We start from the raw sequence: 13,063 nt of genomic DNA on the forward strand, positions 1-13,063 counted from the left end.
CGATAGTATTGTTGTATCAAAGTTTTAGTTTTATAATGATATTAGAGCATAATAAGTACATCCTTTTCCACAGCAAATCATTTTTAAATCTCGAGAATATTAAGGATTGGAATTGAAATGTGGAAAAGAATATTAAAATATCCTAGATAAATAAAACATGCACAACCAAAACAATTACAATAGACTTTCAGGCTCTGTTAACAAAAAATTGCACTGAGATGAACATTATGTATTATAATATGTTATTATTAAAATAACATAAATAGCTGGAATGGCTGCTTGGGAAATATAGGGGTTTTTTTTGCAAATCGTACTGCCTGTCAAACAGCATCATTACTTAAAACACAACACAAAAAATCCCATAAAGACATGCATGTTAACTACAATATATTGAGTCCAGAAAAAAACGATTGTGTCCATTGTTATATATTGAAGGATAAGTCGATGTAGTAATTATCGTGACAGGCATAAGTGGATGTCTAGATTCCCGTTTCTGGCTGTGGGGGACTCACCTCGTCCGGGGCCCCTGGCTCCAGGACTGGCCTCCGATACTCTCATCCCTGACTTTGCCACAGCGTAGATCCGACTCTCCTGCAGAGAGAACAAAGTCAGGAATATTTCTCTTTACTTCACCTAAACTTCATTATAAGCAACTTCAGGCGGAACAACATTTTGGCTTTTTTATTCATCATTAAATAAATTTGAAATTGTTGCACGGTTAAAAATAAATAATGCAAATAAGTTTGGTCTGTCATCAAAGTTTTGGTAAGATGTTACAAACTTACTACACAAATATGAAAAACAAGGGTATTTCTCCAAATATCAAACAATTTCCTGAGTCCTGAGCCTTGGGCAGTGAGTGAAGCAAAAAGATAATAGATTGAATAGGTCGTGCCTGCAGGAAAGATTTTAGTAGCATAAAATAATACAGAATGCAGAATAACTCTGGTGTCTGGTACCCATGAGGGGAAGCGGTGTAAGGGAGGTGTTGGTGGTGGATCCAGCTGCTCCAGTTCTTCTGGGAGTCCCACGAAGGAGATTCCATCCCGGCACAGTTCCTCTGATCCGGAGCCCTCCACCACTCCATCCATGCTGTCAGGAAGCCCGTCGTCAATGTCCGTTTCTTCCACGACCTGTGAGAAGTGCGAGGTGGCGGTCCCCGTGCTCTTCAGGGTGGAGGAAGTGGAGGACGGGCTCATGATGTCAATGTTGACGTTGAGGTGGTGCAGTCGGTCCAGGCTGGGCTGCGGCTGGCTGTAGTGCTTCTTCACCAGCTGGATGCTGTCTCTGGGGGTGAGCGGGGTCCGCACCTTGGGCAGCGTCATGCTGGTGCCTGACTGGTGGACTGGGGGATGATGAGGGAAGGGGTTGTTGGTGGAGGGGGAGCGCGACAGCAGCAGGGGTTTGGGTGTCAGGGAGGACTCCGGGGAGCTGGGTCCTTGGGCCATCTCGTAGGCTGACGATGAAGAGGAAGAGGAGGAGGACGAGTGAAGGCACTGAGAGCGGAACTTGCTGTTGAGCTCATCGGAGGAGTTGTCTCTGTCGGAGCCCCCTGCCGGACCCTCGGGGCCCACCGGGAGCTCTGGTCCACTGATGGAAACAGGGCTGCTGGGACCCTCCCTGCTCCGGCCCTGAGAGAGAGCATCGTGGGCTGCAAGGTCCCCGAGACAAATCCCTTTACTGGACTGTTCAGGAGTCCTTTTCACATCTGAGGAGACAAAACAGAGATTTCAGAATTTGAGAAATCCTACATGCCATGGAGGAAATTATGTCCAAGAAAAACGTCAATTTGTCATCACCGATACATCTCTAAATACGCATAAATGAATATACTTTAATTGAGACTGTTGTCTATGAGGACATGAGGAAAACACAGAAGAGGTTTCTTTTCATTTCATGGGAGCATTAAGAACATTTTGATCAACAATTTGTTGTGTTCAAAATTATGCATTGTTCCAGTCAAGCTTTATGTTAGATGTTTTTTGTTTTGTTATTTGCTGTAACAAAGCTGGTATGGTTAATAAAATTACTTTTCCCCCCCACAGCACCTTCATCCAAATGTTTATGTTTTGGTAGCATAACCGGTAATTCCCCCCACAGATGCCAGCTACAAAATGCTATTTTGTTCTGTCTGTTGCACACAGAAACTTCCTTTAGGTTTTTCACATTTGATAAGTTATTTTCTTGATAAAGTTTCACTTCAAAGGAGCTGAAATTTGTTTTAAGAGCCATTTTTAAGCCTACAGTAGGTGAACATTTGCTACTTTTAAAATAGATTTATATAGTGGAATATTTATTGTAGCAGCAGAAAGAAAATTTCTTTAAAACAAAGTTTAAATTCCTATTCTTTTTTCATTTTAAAAACAATGAAGCAATTGCATTTTTGCTGAGAAGTACAAATAATTAATTGATGGAATTTTTTCACTTCTTTTCTATTTCTTTAAGATAACAGTAAAATACAGTTATTAGTCACTGTAAACAAATAACATTTTAATCTAATAATATACTGATAAACACATAATACACCACTCTAACCATGAATTTGTTTTGGATATAACTTTTGACTTCAGTCAGACTACCAATCTGTCCATCACTGCAGGTTCTGTTACAGTGCTGTGATCAGCCAGACTGGAGTTAAAGAACAGGCTCATTACTCCAGCAGCTTCCTGCTAAATATCCTGAGATAATATAAACTAAAGGCAGCACACCTGTCGGCGAGCTCTTGATATTAGAGGCGGCTCCTCTGAGACCTGCTTGTCTCCAGCTGTCGTCTTGGGCAGGTGGTGTGCCGGGGCAGCTGGGAGGAAACAGAGGACTGCTGGGCACCAGATGGGTATCCATTACAGGGGAGGTGGCAGGAGATCCAGAGGACACAGGTTTCTCTAAGAGAGCTGGAGGAGGAAGACTACAGCAGTCACACTTTGGAATATATTCAACAGATAGATCAAGTTCCTACATGACCCTGTACTGAACTACTGCTACCAAAATACTGTTATCCAATAGCGAACGTGACATACTATTAACAATAGTACAAGTAAGAAATATAAAGCAATACAATGCCCAAACATACGGTGCACACATTTTAATTTACATCATACAAATCAAATCATTAAATTTACTTAATGACTTCTAATCTGATGCTGAACTTTATCAGATAAACTGATGAAACATTAAAAGGCCCAGAACTTTTTAATTTTTTTTAAATTTTCTTTTTCTTTTCTTCAAATAAATGACTTATTATCTTACTGACTAAATGACTATGTCAAAAGAATTATCACTAAGCCTTTATGACATGAATTAGATATTTTACTGCAGGCCCGATGTGAGCAGATGTGGGGTTTTTTTTTAGCTTAGGGGTCCTCCCCTGGACACTTTTTTGACAAACAAGCTTGGTTATGATTTTTTATGCAGTCTGGCACCCTGTTTACATTCAACATAAATTATTGTGAATGGGGGCCAGATTTGGCCCTCAAGTTGAGTATCACGGCTTTAATTCCTTCTGAACTTGATTGATTATGTTGGTATTCACCTTGTAGTTTGTCCTGCAGCAACATTATCTGTTCTGTCTGCTTCAGGTTGGCCATTTTCAGCTGCTGGTTCTCTTGCTCCATCTGCAACAAAGCACATATACAGTAGAACAAGTCATAAATGACAGGTTTTAGCAGCTATACATAACTGTAAAACAAATAAATAATTCAGGTTTGGAGTGCCTGATATGAAGCTGATATTGTACTTTTTTAGTATATTAAGTATGTGCTATTCCTCTTAAAACTGCCTTAATACAGAGATACATGAGTCATCCATTATGAATAATCTTTTTTTTTTTTTTATTCATACAATGTGTATAGAGAGCTATAGATAATACACCTTTAATCCTAAGCATCTTCTATTAACCCAAAAAAATCCACAAAATATGATTTATTTTTTGATACTAACAAAAAAGCAGAGCCATGATTTTAAATATGTCTAATTTTTTTAAATAAATGGCTGCATTAAAATATTTCACTGCATTGTGCTTGGATTCATTTCAAAACTGAAAATAGTGAATGTTCATGGATGGTCTGTATGTAAACAGATGAATTATGGGCAGAATATGATTCGGCAATCAAAAATCTAACAGATGTAAATATAAATGTCTGTAGTAGGAGTCCAATCACCAAAAAATTTCATTTATATGTAGCACAGATTGTTATCTTATCATCAGGGTGGGTTCTAGGTGAAACCAGATGATGTGTGTCAGCAGGGTGAGGGTTTTCCCAGAGGCTCTGACCTGAGTCAGGCTCTATCTCTACACATGTGAGCTTACCTCTTTAAGCTTTAAGGTGACCCAGTCTTTAATCTTGGCGGCCTTCTCCTCAATAATTTTTGCCTCCTGGGCTCTGACTAAGATCTGCAGTGAGAGAAAACAGGGTTTGTGGATTATTTCAACCTACATTTTATGAACATAAATGGACATTTCTGGTCTTTATCTGATGATTCCGTCCATACCTGTTTTTCCAGCTGCACCTCTAATCTCTTTATCACAGCATCTTTCTCTTGGAGTTGATTGGTCAAGTCTTGGTACTTTCTGTACAACGAGCTCTCTGATTCGCTGGTTTGTATGTTTGCAGACTTCAGCTTTTCCTCCATGACCTGGATCTGAAAATGTAATAATTAAAGGAGTTAATGCACAAAGCTCACAGCTAAAAGACAGCTCAAATTTACACCGTTTGTTTAGTTTAAACCGGTATTTTTGTATTTGAAATTTTATTTCAAACATGAAAAAGGGAAAGATTATCACACAAACAAGCAGAAAAAGAAGAAAGGAAAGAAAAAAAAGTAACATAAAAATGAAAAAGTAAAGTTTATTACAAAATGAAAATGAAAAAAGATAATGAAACACTGAATAAGTCTGTTTATGTGTCTGAAAAGAAGTGGGAATAAGTGCAAATGTATCAAATCTGGCCCTTCCCCCCTTAGATATTTCTATCAAACATAAAATGCTATCTGGTTTATGTTTGAGCCTTGCTTTATTTCCATATTTTATAATTGTTCCATAACTTATTACCAGACAAGAGGAAAACCCTGAGGATACCAACTTTTCCAAGAAAAGCTCTGTAGGCCCTCAGGTATCCCTTGTTTTTAAAGAAAGGGCACCATTAAATTACCACCTACAGAAAACACCTGGTAGGGCTGGTAATGGCAGTAAATGGGAGATTAAACACAACAGCCACAGAGATGTGTGTAATTTAAGAGCTGATATCTAGACATTTTCCATGGTTTTCTTGATAATAACCAAAATCATTATCAAGAAAACCATGAAAATGTCTAGATATTAGCTCTTAAATTAAACTATTATGAGCTATATTTGTTGTTATCATTATATTTGTCCAAACAAATGTACCTTTAGTTGTATCAAGCATTAAAGTGAACAAGAAAATGAAGAAAACAAAGGTTGTCTAATATTTGAGGCTAAATGTGTGGTGTCATTGTAAATTTTGAATTGTGAACAATCCTAGATTAAGAATCTCAGTATTGGCCAGAATCATTGGCTCGGATATTGGGGGGGGGGGGGGAGTACAATCCGATACAATCCATCAGCTTAAACCATAACGTAAATGCTTAATTAAACATTGAGTGAAATGCTGCAAAGAGAAATGTGTCACAAGCTGTTTTAATGAAGTTAAAAAGAAGAGAAGCAACAGTATGGTATTGGATTTGTACCAGGCCTAGCTGTACCAGGCATTAAAACGAAAAAAGCAATTGAAGAAAACAATGGTCTAATCATTGTTTACATGACTTTATGTGAAAGTAAAGCGATTGACACAGTTCTTGCTTTGTACTTCTTTTCAGTGGTGTTGTAGATTTTATTCACTATATCGTATCTACAAGCTGTGGTCAAAAGGATGAGAAGTGCCTCTCCACCTGTTTCTCAGCACTCTCAGCCCGCAGATCCGCCTCCGTCACCCTCTGCTCCAGCTCCTGCATCTGGAATAGAGACATAATATGTTACAGTGGTTTTAAACGAATCAAAGAATCGCTCAATGAGCCAGTAATAAAGAGTTACTCTAAATTTGGAGAAAGAAAAACACCTCCAGCCCAGAACGACAGGTTCTGGCAAGACAAGTCCCATAACCTGCCACAAAAAGGCCCTATTAGACAGAAAGACCACCAAGCCAGGAGCCTGCACAAACACACACCTACACATGCATGCAGGCACACTTAATCCTTCATAATCACATTGCCATAGGGGAGGCATTTAAAAGATTAATGTAGTGGAAGCATTAACAAACCAACTGTGTCAGGAAAGCATTCCTAATCAAGACAATCTTGCTGCAACAATAAAGTAATGAAAGAGACTTCAGCATCTGAGTTAGAGAGAAGGAAAAGAAGAAGCACAAGAAGGATAATCTTCGTTCAGTTTTTATGCTCCACATATCTGGAAGGAACTCCCAGAAAACTGCAGATCTACTGCAACTCTCAACTCTTTTAAATCAAGACTGTTTGCCACTGTCTTTACTGCACCGTAACTTTGATCAGCTCGCTTTCAATTTTGATCTATTTTATATTTGAATATACTTTTATATTTTTTACATTTCTGATCTTCTGACTCCTCTCATTTAGTGATATGAGTAGCGAATTTGATATTTTAAATATATATATATATTATCAGCTAGCTCTCAATCTTAAAATTTTATATTTGACTGTACTTCTATATTTTTTCCAAAATATTTTATCTGCTTGTTTTTAGTCTCAATTTTCTAGATTTGAATGTATTTTTATATATGTTTATTTTAAATGCTTTTAATGTTTTGTGTAAAGCACTTTGAATGACCCTGTTGTTGAAAGGTGCTATATCCAAATAAACCTGCCTTGCCTTCTGTAAAAATCAAATAATGTGCCGTTTAACAAGGAGTGGCACTTTAAGCAGAAGGGCCCAGAGAGCAGAGAGGCCCTCAGGAGGCTGAACATCTTTCTAGCGCCGGTCAAACAACAGCGTGATAGAAGAATGCTACTATGTGTGTGCACAGGCTTGCGTCACCTTTTGTGCAAGCATGCATACTCATGCTTTCAAAGGCAAACACTGTCCATCCTGCAAGTATGCACACATCTGCAAGTACCCTCTCTCTCTCTCAGCAACACACACACACACACGTGCATGCAGAGAAATGCTCACACACACACACACACACACACACAAGTTCAACAAAGGACGGCCTTTCTTTCTGAGTTCAGTGACCCAGGTGAAAGGAGAACAAACATACTAATGGATTCACTCTGCTTGAGAGATGCATTTGAATTCCTGCCGTCATCTTTGTTTCCCTTCCTTTTGTTTCTCCTCTATCCCCTCTCCTCACCTCCATAAAAGGCCCCCTGATTCCCAGAATCCACCACTCACAACATTTGAGCGCTTCTTCGCAGCCAGATTAGCGCTCGCTAAAGCCGGAGTGCATGCTGATGGTAAGTGGTTGCATGACTCCTCACCCCAAGGTCAGAAAGCCTTCGTTGTGAGTCAAAGGTTTCGCCGAGCTTGAGCCAAAGAGCAAACGGCATTCTGTCCTCCATTCAGGAACAATGAATAGGAGAGGAAAGCACTTTAAGTGAATATAAAGTAAGTAAGAAGTCGCAATGTAGAACAGATGTGAGGGATGGTTATGAGAAGAAGCTATCAGATGGCATAAAAAGCTGCCACGTACAGTTAAGGAGTAGTTAAAGTCAGGAGGAGGTGGTTGGTCTCACAGCGTTCAAAAGAACAAGTGGTGACATCAGGACTGGAAGGCTTCTGACAAAAGCCTTGTTCAGACCCGGCAATTACATGCTTCTTAAGTAGGGCTGGGCGGTATATCGGTATTACGAGTTATACCGAGATATGTAGTTGAGACAATACCAGCATACTGAGACATAATATCTTTTGTTGTTGCCTTAAGTTATGACTGCTATTTATTGCTGCGGTTTGCTCCTCTCTGCGCCCCAACGGGCACAAAGCCTTCTCTGCTGCTCATACTCTTTGGCTCAACCCCGCCCCTTGCACGTGTACGTAGACACACAGAACACAACACAACAAACAAAAAAAGAGCAAGCGAAAAAAACAAAACAATGGTTCTGTAATTTGGAGGTATTTCGCATTGCATGCTGCAAGGGGGAAGGTTTTGAATATGATAAGGTCTTTAAATAAAAAAGGTTGATGTTGATTACTTGTGACGTTGAGTTAAAACTAAACACTTTGCACGTTTTGTTTAAAATACCAATATATATATATATCGTATCACCATTTGGCCTAAGTATACCGGGACATGAGTTTTGGTTCATTCTTAAGTGATCTGATCAGATGTGGACCTATCTGAGTGTCCCTTACCTACACTGAGGAAGTGTGGTTTGCCTAGAACACGCCAAGGAATAGACCCAGTCTGTATTGGTTAGATTTCTTTCAGCCTGACTTTACCACTAGAAAATGCTACGGCCCTGTAAGCATACCTGTGTATCTTTGCTCTCCCGTTTCTGTGCTTTTAGAGGTGTAATGCTTTTGTTCTCCTTCTCTCTTTCTTCGTATTTTCTTTGCTAAAAGTGTTTGTGCTGCAAAAACCACAAGAACAAAAGTCACGCATGTGCGAGCTCTTGGTGGCATTGTGTAGCAGTACTTCACAGTACCAACTAGCCACCTGCCGTGCATATTATATTGAATTTCACAGACTTTTGCGTCCCCGTATGCACACAGATTTCCCCCTAAAGACGTTCATTTAAACACGGAATAAAAAGTGAGAACGCAATGCCTCTTTTGCATTTTCTGTCCAGATCGTCTCCATCTAAACAAGGCCTTAATCATTAAATTGTTCTGCTTTTTTGCTCCAATTGTCTTCTGCTCCAAGAATCAAATTTTGCATTTTTTTTTTCAATCTCCCCAAATCCATTTTTCGACAGCTCCTCAGAAACAGTCTGCCAATCGTCCTGAAACTCTGTCAGGATCATCTTTTTATCCTAAATTTATCCGTCAAGTTTCTTCATTATTTATCTGTCCATTTATCCTTTGCTGTTGGTAAACTCATTTTCATGAATTTTCAATTGCAGCAGGCTATGTTCAGGTTTACAGCTGACTCAACAGATTTACAATTCATAAACAATTACTGTCCTTTCAAAGAAGTGGAGCTACTTCAACATATTTCCGCTGAGTATCCCCCCTCCGGGTACGGGCCCCCCTGATTGAGAATCACTGTTACATATCATCTCCACGGCAATCAAGTTAAGTGACCTGATGTTGACGAACAGGCTTCAGCGACCTGCAGGTTATCAGATATCAGATATGGATACAGACTGTAAGTTAGTACTGTCAGTTTATCTCTCTGTCTGTCAGAGTCCAACTGTTGAGTCGCTGAGCAGGCGTGAGACAACTATGTCTGCAATCCGGCATCTGTCAGGCCGCAGAGCAGCACGCTGCTGCTGAGAGGGCTGAAAATGGATGAGGTGCGGAGTCACGTTTCGTAGAGCTTTGTATAAACATACTGAGTTGCATATATAGCCGGATACTCAGGATTTTTCTTACGGTAAAACATGAGCCATGAAAAGACAACAATGAATCGATCTAAACATGTTGCTGCAATACCGTAAACCGACACACACGTCTTCCTGCTGGTGTAAATAATCAATAGAGCACCAACCCCACTGCTAAAAATACTACATTTACTACTGTTTAAATAACATTTCTAAAAACAACATGGTCTAGCTGTTTAAGAAACGTATTTGGGTATTTTGTAATAAAAATGAAAGTACATAAGTGTGACCTGTTTTTTAAAGATTTCAATAGGAACACAGAGATATCCTCAAAAGTAGTAAGAGCCATTAATGCACTGATGGTTTTGGTCTTATTGACAATAAGAAACGTATACAATCTAATTAGCTTTATCCTTTCCTGTATGCCTCTCAGCTGGAAATACTTCTAAATATTCAACTTTTTTGTTTGTTTGAGTATTGCAGAATAATCTTGTAGAGAAGCAGAGAGAGAGGGCCTCCTCTGTGTCTGTATGGATTCCTGAAGGACTGATAATATCCAGAGAGATGGAGATAAGATGAGAGCAGCCACAGATCATCTGACCCATCTGTCACAGCTACACAACTGTTTACTGTTTCTGTCACAAACTAACACACAGATCAGGTCTCATAGGTCAGCTTTTTTCTGGTGACGTGATTATTTAAATGTCAGCATTTGCCTCACTTTAACACTCTCTTTTTTACACCGTTCATGTGATCAGGATCTAAATATCTGATGGCAAAATCACATTCAATGATCAACAATCCAACATCATTATTTTAAGTAAAGTAAAAGTATCAATATATACCTAATACCCCTCACTTTTATCTTGAAATTTCCGCTTTATAGTTATTTGTTTTATTAATAAGAATAATTTTATTTTTATTTAATTATCTGGGAGGGTTCAGAAATTCATTTTTCAATCATATTTTAGGTGCCATTTCTGAGTTTATATGAATGTAACTGATTGTGTTAAATGGGCATTGATATCGTCTCATAATGATCGAAGGCTCCTGAATTGAATCAAATTAATTAGAATTATTTAAATGAAAGCATTTCTCCCGCTTTTACACTCATTTTTAAACCATTTTTAAACCATTCATGTGATCCTATATAATCAATGCAAAGTAAAAATATTAAAATATTAAAATATATTTGCAAAATACGTGTTTATTTTGAAATTTCCACATTTTATTTATTCTTTTTATTAACATGAAACTTTAAATATCTGGAAGAGCTCAAAAATTGCATAATAAAATCAGATTTTAATTTATTTCCTAAATTGAATCCAATCTAAATCGTATGGTGACAGACTGCGATACCAGCAAATATCGTATCATTGTATCATTAAAGAATCAATGAAACTTGTAATTAAAGTAATTAAAGACCCTTTTATACCTTTAATGACTTAACAGATGAGACAAATGAGTACTTTAGTGAGAGACTAAGATGAAAAATTTGATCAAAAACATCAAAAGAAGAGCATAAAACGTCAGCAGATGGCGAGATCTCCCTCAGAGGGCTGAACACATGCTACAAATAAGATAACCAACCCTGACATGAAAAACAGACTAATGCAGTTTAGCCATTAAAAAGAAGCTGATCCAAACAAATCCTCTCGTGAAAATAAATATTTATACACACACACGTGAACCCTGTGACCTCTCTGAGTCAAACAGCAGTGTTTGGCTCCCCGAGCCACGTGAGGTTTATGAAGGAGATTAATCTAATTTGTCCAGAATTAGATTATCCGAGTAATGAAAGGAAACCTTGAAGTGGGAATACAATTTAAAAATTCCTCTGAATAAGGTATTTCTATAATGTGGGACAGCCTGATGGACATTTTAAATCTTCTGGATTTATTTCCTGAATGCTTTTTTTCACATCAAGCCTCTTCTCTTGCAGGTCACTGAAGGTTTCTTTCATTATTTATTGGATTTTGGACGTTTTGCCTTCTGAATGTAATGTTCTACTGTTTTACGCGGAATTATTAATTTTTAAATCGTAAAGTTATGTCACTTCCGCACAAGAAAACACACTCCTTTCTCTCCCAGTTCTTTCTGTATGGAGAAGTTTGTGTTTTCATGGTCGGCCAGCTGACAGCTGTAGATTACACTTTCCTAATCCACAGTAAAAACTCTTAAATGGAGTACTCGTCCTGTTAAACTCCTCACAAGGCAAATGGGGCATCTCCTCCTCTCTCCTCTCCCTCGCTCACAGTCAGCCTCCGGGGGGATAAATGCCATGTCACAGGCAACCACGTCAACTTTTTTTTCTTCTTTTTTTCATGTTTTTCCATACCAAAGTGGGTCAATGTGTAAAACACTCCTAACTTGGCAAAAGAGGAGATGAAGAGCGTGAAGCAGACTTTCCAAACTGTAATAACATGACGGCATGGTAGTCACTCAGCGCCCCCCCCCTCCCCGCTCTCCTCCCCCCTCAAAGAAACTCAGAAAAACACACTCAGCAGCACGGGCCTCCACTTAAACCCCGCTCAGCGATCTGTGTGTTTGTGTGTGTGTTAGAGTGAGCATGCATGTGTGTTTATGAGAGAAAAATTGAGAGCCTGTTTTCTTGGCAACATGCCCTAAAAAGAAATGAGTAATTAAACAATTTTCAGCTTGAACTTTCATTCTATTGTTGGCATCATAGCTGAAATAAACAGCTAACATATAGGTTAAGTTTAGGCACTAAAACTACTTCGATAAGGTTAGGGGGAAAACAACCAACAGGATTTGCGTTCAAATATCTACAAATCCAATACCATACTGTTGCTTCTCTTCCTTTTAACTTCATTAAAACAGCTTGTGACATATTTCTCTTTGCAGCATTTCACTCAATGTTTAATTAAGCATTTACGTGATGGTTTAAGCTGATGGATTGTATCGGACTCCCCCCCCCCCCCCCAATATCCGAGCCAATGATTCTGGCCAATACTGAGATTCTTAATCTAGGATTGTTCACAATTCAAAATTTACAATGACACCACACATTTAGCCTAAAATATTAGACAACCATTGTTTTCTTCATTTTCTTGTTCACTTTAATGCCTGATACAACTAAAGGTACATTTGTTTGGACAAATATAATAACAACAAAAATAGCTCATAAGAGTTTAATCTAAGAGCTGATGTCTAGACATTTTCCATGGTTTTCTTGATAATAACCAAAACATTATCAAGAAAACCATGGAAACTGGCTAGATATCAGCTCTTAAATTAAACTCGTATGAGCTATTTTTGTTCATTTTGTATCATTATATTTGTCCAAACAAATGTATCTTTAGTTGAACCAGGCATTAAAATGAACAAGAAATTGAAGGAAACTTTTAATAGCCTAAAAGACTTTTAATGTAGGTTGCTAACTTGTGAAAAATCACTTTAGCTGGTGTAGAACCTCCTCTTAGATGATTGTGGTGGAGGAGCGCTTTATTAATGGATCTCTCACAGTTATAAGTGCGTGCGTGTGTGTATTGGATGCGAGCTCACAGGCGAGCTGGAGGTCTGACAGAACCTGACAGAGGACCCAGCAGGGAGTCGTCCCGCTCTTATCAGACACATG

The 13,063-nt window shown here is 38.6% G+C and overlaps 1 protein-coding gene across 3 annotated transcripts in view; it reads right to left on the minus strand.

Annotated features, from left to right (window-relative positions):
- The window catches only part of plekhh1 (pleckstrin homology domain containing, family H (with MyTH4 domain) member 1), a 137,805-nt gene that overhangs the window by 21,864 nt on the left and 102,878 nt on the right, over window positions 1-13,063 (minus strand). For all 3 annotated transcript variants that reach the window (XM_059352779.1, XM_059352778.1, XM_059352777.1), the window contains 7 exons: window positions 5,905-5,967; window positions 4,489-4,638; window positions 4,307-4,390; window positions 3,530-3,611; window positions 2,709-2,891; window positions 960-1,708; window positions 513-591 (listed from right to left, as the gene is read on the minus strand). In XM_059352779.1, the coding sequence (XP_059208762.1) occupies window positions 513-591; window positions 960-1,708; window positions 2,709-2,891; window positions 3,530-3,611; window positions 4,307-4,390; window positions 4,489-4,638; window positions 5,905-5,967 (1,390 nt within the window). The remainder of the gene's footprint in view (window positions 1-512; window positions 592-959; window positions 1,709-2,708; window positions 2,892-3,529; window positions 3,612-4,306; window positions 4,391-4,488; window positions 4,639-5,904; window positions 5,968-13,063) is intronic.

Source organism: Centropristis striata, chromosome 16 (genome assembly GCF_030273125.1).
Source record: "Centropristis striata isolate RG_2023a ecotype Rhode Island chromosome 16, C.striata_1.0, whole genome shotgun sequence".
Taxonomy (NCBI): Eukaryota; Metazoa; Chordata; class Actinopteri; order Perciformes; family Serranidae; genus Centropristis; species Centropristis striata.